General features: G+C 64.0%; 1 protein-coding gene across 1 annotated transcript; it reads right to left on the reverse strand.

Annotated features, from left to right (window-relative positions):
- Positions 1-1,016: 1,016 nt before the first annotated feature.
- Positions 1,017-3,326, reverse strand: FOXF1 (forkhead box F1). Its single transcript, XM_040982023.1, has 2 exons — positions 2,299-3,326; positions 1,017-1,179 (listed from the first exon to the last, which is right to left on the reverse strand). The coding sequence occupies exons 1-2, from the start codon at positions 3,287-3,289 to the stop codon at positions 1,019-1,021; spliced, it is 1,152 nt and encodes a 383-aa protein (XP_040837957.1). The 5' UTR covers positions 3,290-3,326; the 3' UTR covers positions 1,017-1,018.
- Positions 3,327-13,691: the final 10,365 nt, after the last annotated feature.

The following is a 13,691-nucleotide window of genomic DNA, read 5'->3' on the forward strand; positions in this document are numbered from 1 at the left end:
CCATGTACAAATGTTACACATTTTTTATTTTGTTCTATTTTTTAGGAAAAAATACACAAAAGGCAAAACATTGTCAAATTATAATTTTATACAGTGCAGAAGGAAATTTAAAATACGTGTCACAAATGCCGCACGCCAGCAGCCAAAATACTAAAAAAAAAAAAAAAGGGAAGGGTAGTCCTTCATATTATATATATATTTATATAAAACATATGGAAATTTGTTTTTACACAGATGGGTCTTTGTTTCAGATTTACAATGGATCTCTAAAAAAAAAATCCTATATGGCAAATATTGCCAACGAAGTTACACCATTAATACTGATCGACGGAGGGGCGTCTGCGGACTGTCGGGAGCAGAGAATAAATAAGAAATCGGAGGGGCCTTGCTACGTCGCCAAAGTGCCTTCCCGCGCCGTGCGCCCTAGCCTGGGCCTCGGCGTGCGCCCTAGCCCGGTGCGCCCGCGGACAGCAGAGACCAGACACCGGGAACCCCACCGAGGGAGCCCCCGAATTCAGAAACCGAATCCAAGAGGCTGACGAGGAGGGAGAGGGCGGAGAGCGGGAGGCCGGCGCTGCCCGGGCAGACGGACGGAAGCTGCTGGTGCGGGCCGAGGAGGGGCCCTGGGGGGCTGCCCCTGCCCGCCAACGGGGGCTCCCGAGGCAGCTCGGGATACCGCCACGGGAAAAGTTAAATATCCCGCCCGCGAATGTAAGCCCTGGAATGCGCGTAGTCTTTCTTGGGGTGGGGCGAGAATCTTCCCGCTCCCTGGGGAGGCCTCGGCAGATTTCACCCGGTGCTGTCGCCCGGCCTCGCCAGGACGCGCGGCTCCGGCCACAACACCACCACTTAAAAATAAAAATGCTTGAGCACGCGGGAGGAGGTGCTGGGTCTTCTGGCCGCTGATTTTTCTCCAAATAATCCGGCTGGGGAGGGGGCGAGCCCTTTTCTGCTGCCCATGGCTGGCTATACCTCGAGTAGAACAGTTTCTGGCTGTGCGTCGGAGGGGCCTGCGGCCTCACATCACGCACGGCTTGATGTCTTGGTAGGTGACCTGCTGGTGGTAATAGGAGCCCCCTCCGGCCGAATGCATGGACGAGGACGCCATGGCATTGAAGGAGAAGACGAACTCCTTGCGGTCACACATGCTGGGCGACTGGGAGTGATAGCGTGGTATGCCTGCAGGGCAGGGCGACAGCAGGGATCAGGGGAACAGGGAGTTAGCTCAGGGGCCGGAGAGGCAGGCTGTGTCCTGCAGGGCGCCCACCGCACGCCCAGCCCAGCCCGGCTCGGGCGCAGGGCTGCCCGCAGCGCCTGGGTTCCCTCCGTCCCACCCCAGGAAACAGCACTGCTCCCTGCAGACCCCATCATCCTGGTCTCTCCCGCCTGGGATACCACACTGGGCCGGGCAGGCAGCTTCCAGAAGCCAGGGCGGAAGGGGAAGGCAGTGGTGCGGCTGTGCCGGCCCTGTGGAGGCCGGCGAGGGCCTGCATTCCGGGAACTGAGAGGTTCCCGAGGCCTTGGAGAGCAAAGGGAAGCAGCCAGCAGGAGCCTCTTTGGAGTTCAGATCCCAACCTGGAGAGCCGGCACCCAGGCCAGCCTCGCCCCGGGATTCCGAGCAGCCCCATCAGGGCGACCCCCATGCAGAGGCTCCAGGCCAACGGCTCCTCTAGCCTCCACAGGCCGCTGACAGCTGACTCCTCAAGGCCCCTGCCAAGGTCCCACACTCAGTCCAGAAGCAGTCCCTGAGGCCAAAGCGAGGCACTGGGTGGGTAGCTGGGAGGTGGGGGTGCCTTTGGGGTTGGGGTGCTCAAGGGCCTAGATACTAGAGCACCTGAGAAACAAAAGCATCTCAGGTGCTGGCCCTCGCTGGGCCTGGTCCCCATGACCTGGCCTGCCAAGGCCATCACAAACCCCCCTGGGCCTGGCTGCGGCCCGCTGCCCTGGAGGGCCAAGCCCCAGGAGCTGGGCTGGCGCCTCTGGGCCTCGCTCTGCCTGGGGCTTGGAGCAGAGGTGGGCTGGGGACCGGAGGTCACCAGGGTTCGCACAGAGACCCCTGATCTGCACGGGGACCTTTCCGGGTGCAAGAGGGCTCCTGAGGGACCCCAGAGGACTTAGGTCCAGCCGGGATCCCAAGCTCTGGTGAGCCGGGGCCTACCTGATAGCCTGGGAGTTGGAACAGAAAGAAAAACAAATCTGTCCCCAGGGGGGTCGGCAGACCACAACGGCCCACCGAGGGGTGGGGCAGCGGCTCTAGGGGGTCGCCCGTGCAGGCAGAGGCGGGCTCCCCCCACTCACCTTGCAGCTCCGCTGGGGCGTTGTGGCTGTTCTGATGCAGGTACGGCTGGTCCAGAGAGTGCGTGGAGAGGCTGCTGGACAGCGGGTTGGCCGCGGGGTTGCAGGGGGACAGGGGTTGCTGTTTGATGTACGAGGCGCCGCTGTTGAGCGCTGCTGAGGCCGAGGGCGGCCAGGCGGCGGCCGAGCCCGAGTACACGGCGTGCGGCTCCATGACCCCGCTGGCGGCGGCCGCTGCGGGCAGCAGCGGGGAGGCCGGCACGGATCCGTCGTGGTGCGGGTACTCCCCGGCGGTCGCCGCACCGCCGCAACTGCCCATGTACGAGTGGCCCCCGTTGGACGGCAAGTGGGGCACCGAGTGGCTGGGCAGGGCCATGCCGTCCACGTTGCCCGGCAAGTGGCCGTTCATCATGCCCAGGCCGCCGTCCAGCGTCAGGCTGTTGGGTGGGCAGGAGAGGCCGCCAGCCGAGCCCTGGAAGCCGTAGGTATCCGGGAGATGGTTGAAACCTAGCCCGTTCACCATGCTGTACATGGGCTTGAGCGCCTGGCATTTCCTTCGGAAGCCCCGCGGCCGCCGCCGAAAGGAGCCCTCTTCGAACATGAACTCGCTGGCGGGGTCGATGGTCCAGTAGTGGCCCTTGCCGGGCCGCCCGAGGCCCTTGGGCAGCTTGATGAAGCACTCGTTGAGCGAGAGGTTGTGGCGCACCGAGTTCTTCCAGCCCTGGTAGGCGCCGCGGAAGAAGGGGAAGCGCGCCTGCAGGAACTGGTAGATCTCGCTGAGCGTCAGGCGCTTGGTGGGCGAGCTCTGGATGGCCATGACGATGAGCGCGATGTACGAGTAGGGCGGCTTCTCTGGCCGCCGGATGCCAGCGTTCGTCTTCTTGGCCTTGGACGGGCCGGAGGACGCGGGGTCCATGGCCGCGCCGCCTCCCCCGCCGCCGCCACCGCCGCCGCCGCCGTGCGGTGGCTGCTGCTTCTCGGGCGCCGAAGACATCGGGTGGCTGCTGCCGCCGCCGCCGCTGCCGCCGCTGCTCTGCGCCGCCGAGGAGCCGGGAGGAGGAGGAGGAGGAGGAAGAGGAGGAGGAGGGGGAGGGGGAGGAGGGCGAGGGGGAGGGGGCTGCGCGCGCGGGGCTGGCTGCACCTCTGCCGTCATCGGCGGCCACTGCTCCCGAGCGAGCCTCGGCGCGCCCTCCCCCGCTCGCCCGCCCACCCTCCCCGAGGAGCCGCTGGGTCCGCCGGCGGTTGGCTCGGCGCCCCCCTCTCTTTCCAACTCCCTCCTCCCCCACCTCCCTCCCTCGCTCCCTCCCTCCCTCCCTCCCACTAGGAAAGGAGCGCCGAGGAGGCCGCGGGCAGCCGGGGCGGAGGCCCCGAGGAAGCTCCCCCCAAGGCTTTTTACCGGGGGAGGCACCACCTCCAGGGTTCGCGGCGGAGCGCGCCTACCCCATTCGGACTGAGGCCGCCTTCACTGCCTCTGCGCCCAGCGGCGTCCCGCGGGCCGGCGGAAGACCCTCCGAGAGTGCCCCTGCTCGCCCTGCAACGCCCCCTTCCCCGGACCCCGCGTGGATGCGCGCTTAAAGGGCCCCCACGCGTAAACATACGTGGCCGCCTTACAAAACCGCCCCTCCCCACCTCCACCAACCTGGCGAGCAAGTGCGTTAGCGTGCCCTCCGCCTGCAGGTCTGCCCCAAGGCGGGCAGCCCCAGCCTTCAGGCCCCCGGGAAACACGCGCCCCGGTCTTCGGGCCTTCCCCCGCGCGCGTGCAGCCCTGCTGCAAACCGCAACTGCAGCGGCTGCGGCCAGGTCGGGACCCTAGCGGGCACGGCTGCCTCGGCTCCGGGTTCCCGCGGCCAGCGGGCCTGCGTTCCCGCCAGGGACCGCCTACCCACTCTCCCCGCCCTGGGAAGGACTGCGCCGCGCCCGGGATTTTTCGGATTCGTCCAGCCGCGCAAGCGGGCGGGCGGCCTCCCCGGGTCGAGTGCCGGCGGAAAACGAAAGCGCAGGGCGCGTCGCTGTCGCTTTGTCTCGGGCGGCGCCGCCGACCGAACGGGATGGTTGAGAACCGCTGGCCCAGCCGGGGTCCAAGCCATGCAGACTCCCCAAATGGCCACTCACCCGCGCGCACTTCACATAGAGCGCGCGCGCACACATGCGTTGGTGGTGCCCGAGAAAACCAGCTCCCTACTCATTCAGGCGTCCAGAAACCCAGACGTGCGTGCCCACTCTAGCAATCCGCGCGCACTCACTGAAATTTGCACTCATGTTCACGCGTGCACACGTACGCCAAACTCCGATCCGAGCATAAGTCCCCCCTTGAACGCCTCCCACCACACACACCCTGAGAAGCCGCCTCTTGGGCGGCGCGGGACCCCGTTTTCTGAGCGCAGGTTCCAATTTCCCAAGAGATGGCAAAGGCCCTGGCAGGAAGTTTACACGGCTCAACGTAAACACGTTCTGGGGGATTCTTTAATAATAATAACGGCGAATTCCGCGTGCGCGGGGGGAGTTGGCCTAATGCCCCAGTGGGCTCGGCCTGCCGCCGCGGGGCCGCTGACACTGCGCCGCGCCAGGCCAGGTTCCGGAAAGCAGACGGCGTGCGGGCGGAGAGCGAGGCCCAGAGCCGCCCGGCGCGCCTGGCTTCCAGCCCGAGGGGCTCGCACGCAACTCCGCTCCGTCCGCCTCGCAGCACCGCCGTGCAAGTCGGGGCAGTGCTGGCGCGAGAAGGCACTGCGGAGCGCAGGACACGCCGGAGCCCCGCGCCTCGCACAGAACCAGGTGAGTGCCGTGGTCTTGCAGACGGCCGGGCGCCCTTCGGCCTCTCTCTCCGCCCGGGTCCCGGACCCGAAGCAGGCACCGGGAGTGAGGAGCTAAGCCAGCGGACTTGACCAGGTAGGAGCCGGGGCTGCAGCTGCGGAGCCCTGTCCGCGGCTTTTTCAAAGCTCACCCGGTCTCTGGGTTGCTCCGGATGCCTTCGGCTTCGTGGAAAGACGCCCAGTCGCCTCGGAGGACGCTGGGCTGGTGAGGCAGGTGGAGGCGGGGGGTGTAGAGCTGGGCAGAGCTGGGCTTCTGCGGGAGGCAAGAAGGGTCTCCTTCCCTGCTGGGCGCTCCTTCCCAGCCTCTGCGCGCAGATGAGGCCCGCACGAGAAGAGGTGAGCGTGGGCCGTGACCGCGTAGTGTGTTGCACATTTCCACAGAGGTGCCCCCACTCGGTCCCGGCCCACGGCCACCCTCAGCCCCGTCCGTGGCCTCGCGAACGCCTTCCTAGCGTAGCGCTCCTCCAATGCGGGTGCTGCCACTCCTGGCACCGAGGGGCAGGCCAGCCCTCGGTTCAGAGTGTGTGGTGGGCTGCGGGGCACACACTCCGCGCCCTGACCTTTCGGCACTAATCCTTCGCCCGCGCATTCCCAGGAGGGCCGAAGCGGGTCCTCAGCCTCACCTTCCCCCCGCTTGGCTCCCTTCGCTTTTTATTTTGCGGTGGGGCAGTGACAGATCCGTGGCTTTGGCGCCGGGAGGGAAGAGGAGGGAAGTCCGGGGCAGGAGGCGCTGCCATCTGGCCTCTGGCAGAGGTAGGCCGGCAGTGCCAGTGATGTCTGTTCGCCTGCGTGCGCCTGGCTCCCAACCGTGGGGTGGGAGGACAGAGTGAGAGGTTCTGGAGCCGTGAGCTTGGGGACTGGTTTCCCAGTAGCCTCCTACCCTGTCAGGCCCTCACCAGGAGGAGGGCTGTGTGTTTCTGAGGCAGCCTGGAGAGCAGTTTCTCCCAGGGCATGAGAGGGCAGCTATCTTTCTGGGCACTGGGGTCCCTCCTTAGTCTGCACTTAAACTTTGGCCCCACACCAAGTCGACTTAGTAGGGAAGAACCTCCAGTATGCCAAAGATGGAGTCCGCATCCCTTCTCAGCTGAGCTGGGTGGTCAGGGTGGGACTGGCAGGGTATGGGTGAGCACCCAGCTGGACTATAATAGCTGGGGCCAAGAGGGCTCGCCCACATGCACCACGGACTGGGCTCTCTGTCCCCAAGATGCCCCCTCTGAGCCCACATTTTGGGGATGGAGAAATGGAGATCCCCCAGGCCTTGGACAGCCAGCACTGTGAACGAACAGAGCTCCACCAGAGCTCCAGGTGAGAGCTTGCGGCCAGCCACAAAAGCCGGCAAGGGGGGGTGGTTGCCGATGGCTGCCCAGTGTGCCAAGCCAAGCTCCTGGCTCACACACTGCCCGGTGTTCAGGATGTCTGTCGGTGAATGCTGGAAGCGGCACGCCTACCTGCTACCTGCACACCTCTGCTGTCTGCAGGGTGGCATTCTTCCAGGTTTCACTGCCCGCCCTGCGCCCACCCACAAGCCCAGATTTTACTCTGGGAATGTCCCTAAGACGTGGTCAGCCTTCCGGGAGCAGAGGCCCTCCCCTCTCCCCGCCGGGAGCTGCAGAGGGAGGCCTGCACAGGCACAGTAAGAAGCCCAGGGCGCCGCGGCAGCGTTTGGGCCTCAATTTCTCCATCTATAAATGGAGCTGATACTGGGGGCGTCCTGGCAGGGCTGTGGGGAGGGTGGGGAGGACCACAGGGAAAGATCAGGCTGTTCAAGCAGACCCTCGGGAGAGCGGAAACCCTGGGCACCCTCTCACCCCAGTCGCAGTCTGTGCCCCAGCACTGGCCTCAGGAATCCCCAACCGGCCAGGCTGGGGGGGGGGTGCAGAAGCAGGCCGGCTTGCTACGTCTCCCACTCCCCAGCACAAGGTATTTTTACTGGCTAATTGCTTAAGTGAAGCCGCCCGAGCCGAGAGCGCGCCGTAACCCGACCAGGGAACCAGATCCAGCTCACATTGTGCCGGGCCGGCTGCCTGGGTTGGGGGGGCGCAGGCGGGCAGGGGCGGCCGCCGACCACCCACAGCGAGGGCAGTCGCCTGCCGCCTCCCCTGCTCTTTATTAACTCGGGGCCTGAGCCCCCTCACCCCACTCCTTCCAACACCCTGCCCAGTCCAAACAGTGCCCCAAGGTAGGGCTAGCAGCCTCTAGAGCCTGCGGTGGGGAAGTGGCTTGTCCTGGGAGCACCCTTGGGGGTGAGGGGCGATGCCTTGTCACTGCCCACTAGACATTCGTGACTGAAAGCACAGCTCCGGAGGACAGGGGCCATGGGGGATATGCCAGAGTCCAGGACAGACAGAAGCTGACGCTGGACATGCATTCCAGAATAATCTAGGGGCAAATGCCCACCCCCATGCAAGCCACAGGCTGCTGAGTGCATGCTGGTCAGGCTGGTCACGCTGCACGGTCAGCTGACCGTGGCAGGTGGGCGTCCACTGTGATGGAGCCGGTGCTGCTGAAGGCCAGGGGAGCATGTGGTCACAGCATGGCGGTTTCACTGTGCTGAATATTTTTAAAATGCGAATGACTGAATTTTCTGAATGAATTCGGAGGTGTCAAAGTGTGTGCCTACAACAGCCTGTGTACAGGGCGTCTCTCAGACACAGCAACGCACACACACACCCTCACACACGGTGGTCGGGGTGTGCGGTGGCGCTGGGTGGGCCTGGGTGCGAGGCATGCAGAATGCTGTGCGGTGTGCAGCACCTGTGGGCACAGGACGGGGAGTGTGGCGCAGGGGTGTTTGTCTCACACCTGGCATGCCGCAGCAGAGGGGTCTACACCAAGCTCAGGGTGCATTCACCCAGAGTGCAACAAAGACAGAACCTTTTCAAGTAACGCAGTGTATGGTGGACCCGAGTGTCTGAGGACCGGTGCCCTTGCTGGGCGCTTCAAGGTCATTGCCGGCTGTGTGAGGGGAACCTTCCTGAGACACATTTTGTTTTGGTCTCGGATTCCAGGGAAGCAAAATGGTGCTCCTCTCTTTTGGCTGCACGGCACTGAGTGGGACATGGCCAGACCTGATGCGTGAGGGACCTTGGGGGTGCAGAGAGGTGCAGGATGGGCAGCGTGGGGCGCAGGCTGAGTCTGGAGAACCCGATTCCTGGCAGAGCCACGGGACAGCTCCTGCTCTTGGGGGGGTCCCCGCTGGGATCCATGGCTGTCCATCCACAGTCGACCAAGAGCCAGCAGCAGTCAGAATCGTGGGGGGGGGGGAGGAGTGAAATTCTTCACGGCACCTACCCTGGCCCCCCCAGTCCTGCCCACCCCTTTGGCACTGCTCAGAAGCCCACCTGTAGGGACCACCAGGTCGTGTTTGGGGAGCAGCTGTGTGAGGGCCGTCCCTGGACGCAGGCCCGGGCAGTTCATCTCCCTGTCAGCCGTCCATTAGGGAGAGGGTCGGCGTTTGGTCAGCGAAGCCAAAAGGGGCCCCTAGCTTGAGTCTTCCACTTGGCCCCTTCTACCCGCAAGCACGCATTTTCCATGACGCTCTTCAATGAAATATTTGACAACATTGCAGCCCAGGAATTTACAGCTCTGGTCCTCTGGCATCAGAGGTAAAGTTGCTCTAAGAAGCAGAAAGTGCTGGGATGTGGAGCCTCCTGCCTCCACTTGTGCAACCCAGGGTGCCTTATCCCTGCTACAGAGGGAGCTGGCGGGATGGCAGCTGAGGATGGGCGAGAGTGGCACAGGGCTCCCAGGAGCTGCTTCCAGCACGGAATCCACAGGACCCACCTTGCACACAGTGATCACACAAAGACTCTCTCTCTCTCTCCCTCCCTTCCTCTCTCTCTGTGTCACACACACACACTGCTTCCCCTCAGGTGGGCTCCCAGCAGACAGCAGAAGAAAGCAAGCAAGTGGTTTCTATAGCCATGGACCTCAAAAGAAAGCAGAAATCAGAAATCGGACTTCACAGCACAAGTATTTTCTGTTTCAGATCTGAGGGAGAGACAAGCAAAGGACTTTCCATCAACCCCCACACCCGGGGGCAGGATGGAGCCAGAAGCAGGCTGGGAGGTGCTCTGGGGGTCCCCGCTTGTCCGCATACCTCTGGGTCTCCTGACTTGAGCCAGGGCTCCATTCCCGTTTGCAGGGCATTGAAAATGACCACGGCAAATGTGTGTTTGGGAGAAGAAAACAAAATCCAACATGGCTTGGGAAATAAGGCATGATTTGTTCCCTGGCCCGGATGCTGCCCACCAGCAGGGGCTCCTGGAGGGAGCAGAGAGGGCTTCTGCCTTGCAGGTGTGGCCTGGGTCCTTTTGTCCCAGCCGGGTTCTTGCTCTGCGGAAGGGTTTTGCACTGAGCGAGTGCAGGCTTGCACGGCCTCACAGAGCTTGCTTTGGTTTGGAGAGCTATTTTTCCCCCCTTGGCCGGCAGTCGGGAGCCACCCCTGCTAGCCCAGGGAAGGTAAGGAAAGCCAAGCGGGAAGCGGGAAGTCTGGGTGCTGCGCTCGGTAAACAGAAAAGCAGAGAGAGGGCAGAGGCCCCCGCCCCCACGGCCCCAGGGAAAGCCCATCAGAGACCCACACGGAGCCCCAGGGACCAGGCTCTCGTAGTTGGGGAGGGCACAGATGCAGCCCAGAGCTGCTGCGGACAGCGAGAGCACACACACAGGACACAGTCCGGGTGCGCCAGCAGGGCTGCCCTCCACTCCTGGCCCTGAGTTTAGCACCTCTCTCAGGCAGAAGTGCCCAGTCCAGCTCCGGGCACCAGCTCCGTGACCACTGAGACTGCTGAAGTAGATAGGGTTAGGGAGCGGTTAGGTACCCTTGTCCTTGTCCTGGCTTGCTGTGTAACCCAGTACCGGCAGCCCCACCTCTCTGTGGAGCCCCTCAGGATAGCTGAGGGGGCTCAGATTTGCTAGGGATACACTGTGTGGTTGTGGGTCCCGGAATTCAGAGCCCCCTTGAGGCCTGGCTGGGGGAGGGGAAGGGTGGAAGACGGGGCACCTGGTGGGTGAGCTCCATCCCCTGGTCTGGCTGCCCCTAGAGGTCAGTGTCTACTGGAGACCTGGTCTGGCAGGGCAGGACCAGGCCAAGGTTGGGGTTCCTGCCTGCAGGTGGCAGGAGGGAAGGCACAGAGGGAGTCCAGGAACCGTGGGTAACTGTGGGGGCCGGCTCTGCAGTGCACAGAGCTGGGTACCTGAGGCAGGGACTTGGGCGGCCACCTCTCTGGAGTCCCTGTCCATGGCTGCCAGCGCCTGGGGTGGTTGTGGCCTCAGAGGGGAGCCCGTGACTGGCACGGTGCACGTGGACATGCCAGGGTTCCAGCCGTGGCTGCTCTGAAGCCCATTTGAGACGGAAAAGCAAGGCGCGGCACTGGGCAGAGCAGAAGGGCTCAGCAAACGCGGGATGGGTCCGGTGCTCTTCCCTCCAGCCTGCAAGTTCAGACCGGCCTGGGGCCCCGATTTTGGTCTCTGCCACACAGCAGGGGTAGAAGAGGGCACCCGCTCTGAGCTCTGCCCAGGGTGCTTAGGGCAGCTTGACCCCCACCCCCAGCCTTCCCCCTCAGAGATTCAGATGAAAAGGCTCTGGTCGGTGCTCCTGCCGGGACTCCACGCCCCTCCGGGTCTGCCCCACGCGGGTCCCTGGCCTGTCCCAGACCTCTCCCACCCCTGCTTCCCGGCATCCTCCCAGGTCCAGTTTCTGAGGAATGCCCGAGAGGGAGGGGCGCCTGGTCCCCGCGCGGTTTCTCCCAGGCGGTCCTTCATCCAGTGCCAGTGCCCCCCACCCCAGCCGGCTGTGGAGGGGTTATTCCTTGGCGCGCAGGAGCCGTGACCTGGTCCCTACCCAGCCCACACACCCTCCACAGGTAAAACTCCTACAGCGGAGGAGATGCAGCAGCCTCGTCCTTTATTCTCCACCTTCGAAATTGTCGCCTCTGAACCGCGCGTGGGTTCTCGAAGCCACTCCCTGGGTCCGCTTCGTCTTCAGATACGCACTTCATTTCTTCGCCACGGCACGCGTGTGTTTTTCCTAACAGCAGGCAATGACCAGAAACAAACAAACAAACAAAACCCAATAACACAATGTTCCCGCTACGGGATGGTGGCTGCCACGCGCTATTTTAAACTTCAGAAGCCGGGGTGTCCCTACGCCTCGCGGCGCGCCAGGCTCCCTTCCCCGCTGCTGCGCGCACCTTCCGCTTCGCCGGGTCATCGTTTCTCCCTTAAATTGAGCTGAGACCCATTTAATGCACCATGAAAACAACTTAATTAGGAGTCAATCCGCTCTCCTCCGAGGAGCCAGCCCTGGCTGGCTCTCCGGCGCTTCCCGAGCCACCGCCCCCCACGCTTTTCTCCACCGGAGCAAGCGGCGCGCTCCAAGAAGCCGCGGGGTCGCCCCGCAGGTCTCTCCCGCCACCTCCCGGCTTTGGGAGCAGCAGGGGCCCTCACTCCAGCCTCCTCACGTCGCCTCCCCGAAAACAACCGTGCCCGGCTGGCGATTGTTCGGCCCAGGCGGTGCTTCAGACGGCCGCGCGCGGCCCGGGCCGCGTCTCTCTCCACGAGCTCCGGGTGCGCCCCTGCGTGGGCGCCGAAGGCTGAGGGGGTCTGGGCCGGTCCCCCTGGCTCCTGCTGCCCCGTCTGGCCGCCGCGGACGAAGCAGCTGCTAGACCCGCAGGCTGGGTTAATGATGGGTCCTGCGAGCGCCGTGTTTATTTTACCGCCACCAGCTTGGGAGGGGGCAACCCGGGCGAGGAGCCGTAAAGCTGCGAGTCCGAAAGGACTTAGGGCCCCCCTCCTGCGGCGCCTTTTGCTCACCAGGTTGTCCGGGACTGGGTGAGGGGTCTGTGTCTGCCGTGCCAGTTGGGGCTGACGGGCTATGGGGAGGGTGCCTTTTGATGCCAAGACACACCTGGGGCCCGTGCCCGCCCGCGGGGAGGCACCTTCTGGAAGCCTCTGTTGCCTGTGGTGGGAGTGCCCAGACCTGGGACAGCGGTCACTTCCGCACACTGGCAGGCCAGGGGTGCGGGTCCTGGACTCTGGGCGCAAACGTAGTTGCCGCTAGAGGGTGAAGCCTAGGCTGCAGTCAGCTCGGCGCAGAAGGGGAGCCTCGAACCCGGTCTTTTTTCCCCCGACGAGACCGAGGACTGCTGCTAAAGCGCTAGATTGCGTGGGACGTGTCTACGCAGGGAACGCCGAGAAAAGACTAACCGGGGCGTGCGAGGTGCAGGGCAGAGTACCCGGGGTCCACCACGGCGTGACTTAGGGCAGAGTACCCGGGGTCCGCCACGGCGTGACTTAGGGCAGAGTACCCGGGGTCTGCCACGGCGTGACTTAGGGCGAACAGGCTACGCACTCCACCTGCCCTCACCCCCTGGACGTGTCCGGCTCAGTTCCCACGTCGCGCTCCCTGACCCTCCCAGTTCCTCTGGGCCGAAATGTAGGTACAGTCGAAGGCAGAAGGGGAGCAAAACCAGGGTTCAGCGGCTTTGGAGGAGGTTGGCAGCGGCAAGCTGTGGCTGGGGCAGGACGCGCGCGGGCTTTGAGAAGGGGGAAGCCAGGAACGCGGGCGGCGGGGACGCAGGCAGGGCTCGGTGTCCGGGCCGGTCATTCCCGAGAGGGTGGCAAGGTTGGCTCGTTGCAGCGGCAGGGAATCCCTTTGCTTTTCCCGCACGTCGCTGGCGGAGGCCACAGACCTCTGGCCGGAGACCCCCGGCTGCACCGCCTGCACCCCTTCCCCCACCCCCGCCAGGCGTCCAGCGGAACGGAGACCGCGCGGAGTCCGACTCAATTAGCTCGCCGCGGCCGCCGCCGGCAAGCAGCTACTGCAATTAAGGCTGCGCCGGCTGGGGCTGCAGCGGCGGGGGCGGGGGCGGGCAGGTAAAAGACCAACCAATTTGCCCCGGGCTTTATCAACAAGTGGCTTAACAAGGAATGTGCGTTGACAACTCAGCACCTCGGTGGCAGCCAGGGCGACTGGAGGAACGGCAGGGACGCCGCAAGGGACAGGGAGTCCCCGGGGTCCCAAGGTTCCCCAAAGCGGGATTCACACGCAGCGTGGACTGCGTGGAGAGGAGGCCGGGGGCGCGCCGCGGGGGCAGGGGTCCCGGTGGGCGCCGGATCATTTTTCCCGGCAAAGTAGGTGGCCGTGTATATTTTTGTTCAAGTGGTGTTTATGTTAATGAAAAAAAGATGGAATTACAAACAGCCCGCGATCGCGCCGCGACCGCTTCAGGGACTCCACGCCACGGGGTCCCAGGCCCAATCAAAGGGCGCGCGGGGGAGACCTTCAGGCGCAGCCCCTCACCCCCTCTCGCAGAGCTGCCCCCATCTCACTGTCCCCTCCACCCCCGACACACAAAATCGGGAGCTCTGTTTGCAATCATCGCCACCTCGCCCCGCCCCAGCCCGCAGGAGCGCAATCAGGTTTGCGGATAAGAAAAACCCTCATTTAAGTCTTGCAGCGCCTTTTGAAAAAGGCGCCCTGGAAACTCTTCCGGGACTCCCGGATGGGGGCCGGGGTAGCTCCGCGCCTTCTGCCTCCCGCTTTCGTTGTCGTGGTTGTTGTGTTTTCCTTTGCTTGTTCCTTCC

This window comes from Ochotona curzoniae, unplaced genomic scaffold (genome assembly GCF_017591425.1).
Source record: "Ochotona curzoniae isolate NIBS_2020 unplaced genomic scaffold, NIBS_Ocur_1.0 contig_3622, whole genome shotgun sequence".
Taxonomy (NCBI): Eukaryota; Metazoa; Chordata; class Mammalia; order Lagomorpha; family Ochotonidae; genus Ochotona; species Ochotona curzoniae.

What these genes read in the sequence shown, in the direction of transcription:
- FOXF1 (XM_040982023.1), bottom strand. Translation starts at nt 3,289, where the DNA reads ATGTCTTCGGCGCCCGAGAAGCAGCAGCCACCGCACGGCGGCGGCGGC. An exon ending in CGCCCCAGCGGAGCTGCAAG is followed by an intron (nt 1,180 to 2,298) that starts GTGAGTGGGGGG and finishes CCTGCCCTGCAG; the next exon opens with GCATACCACGCTATCACTCC.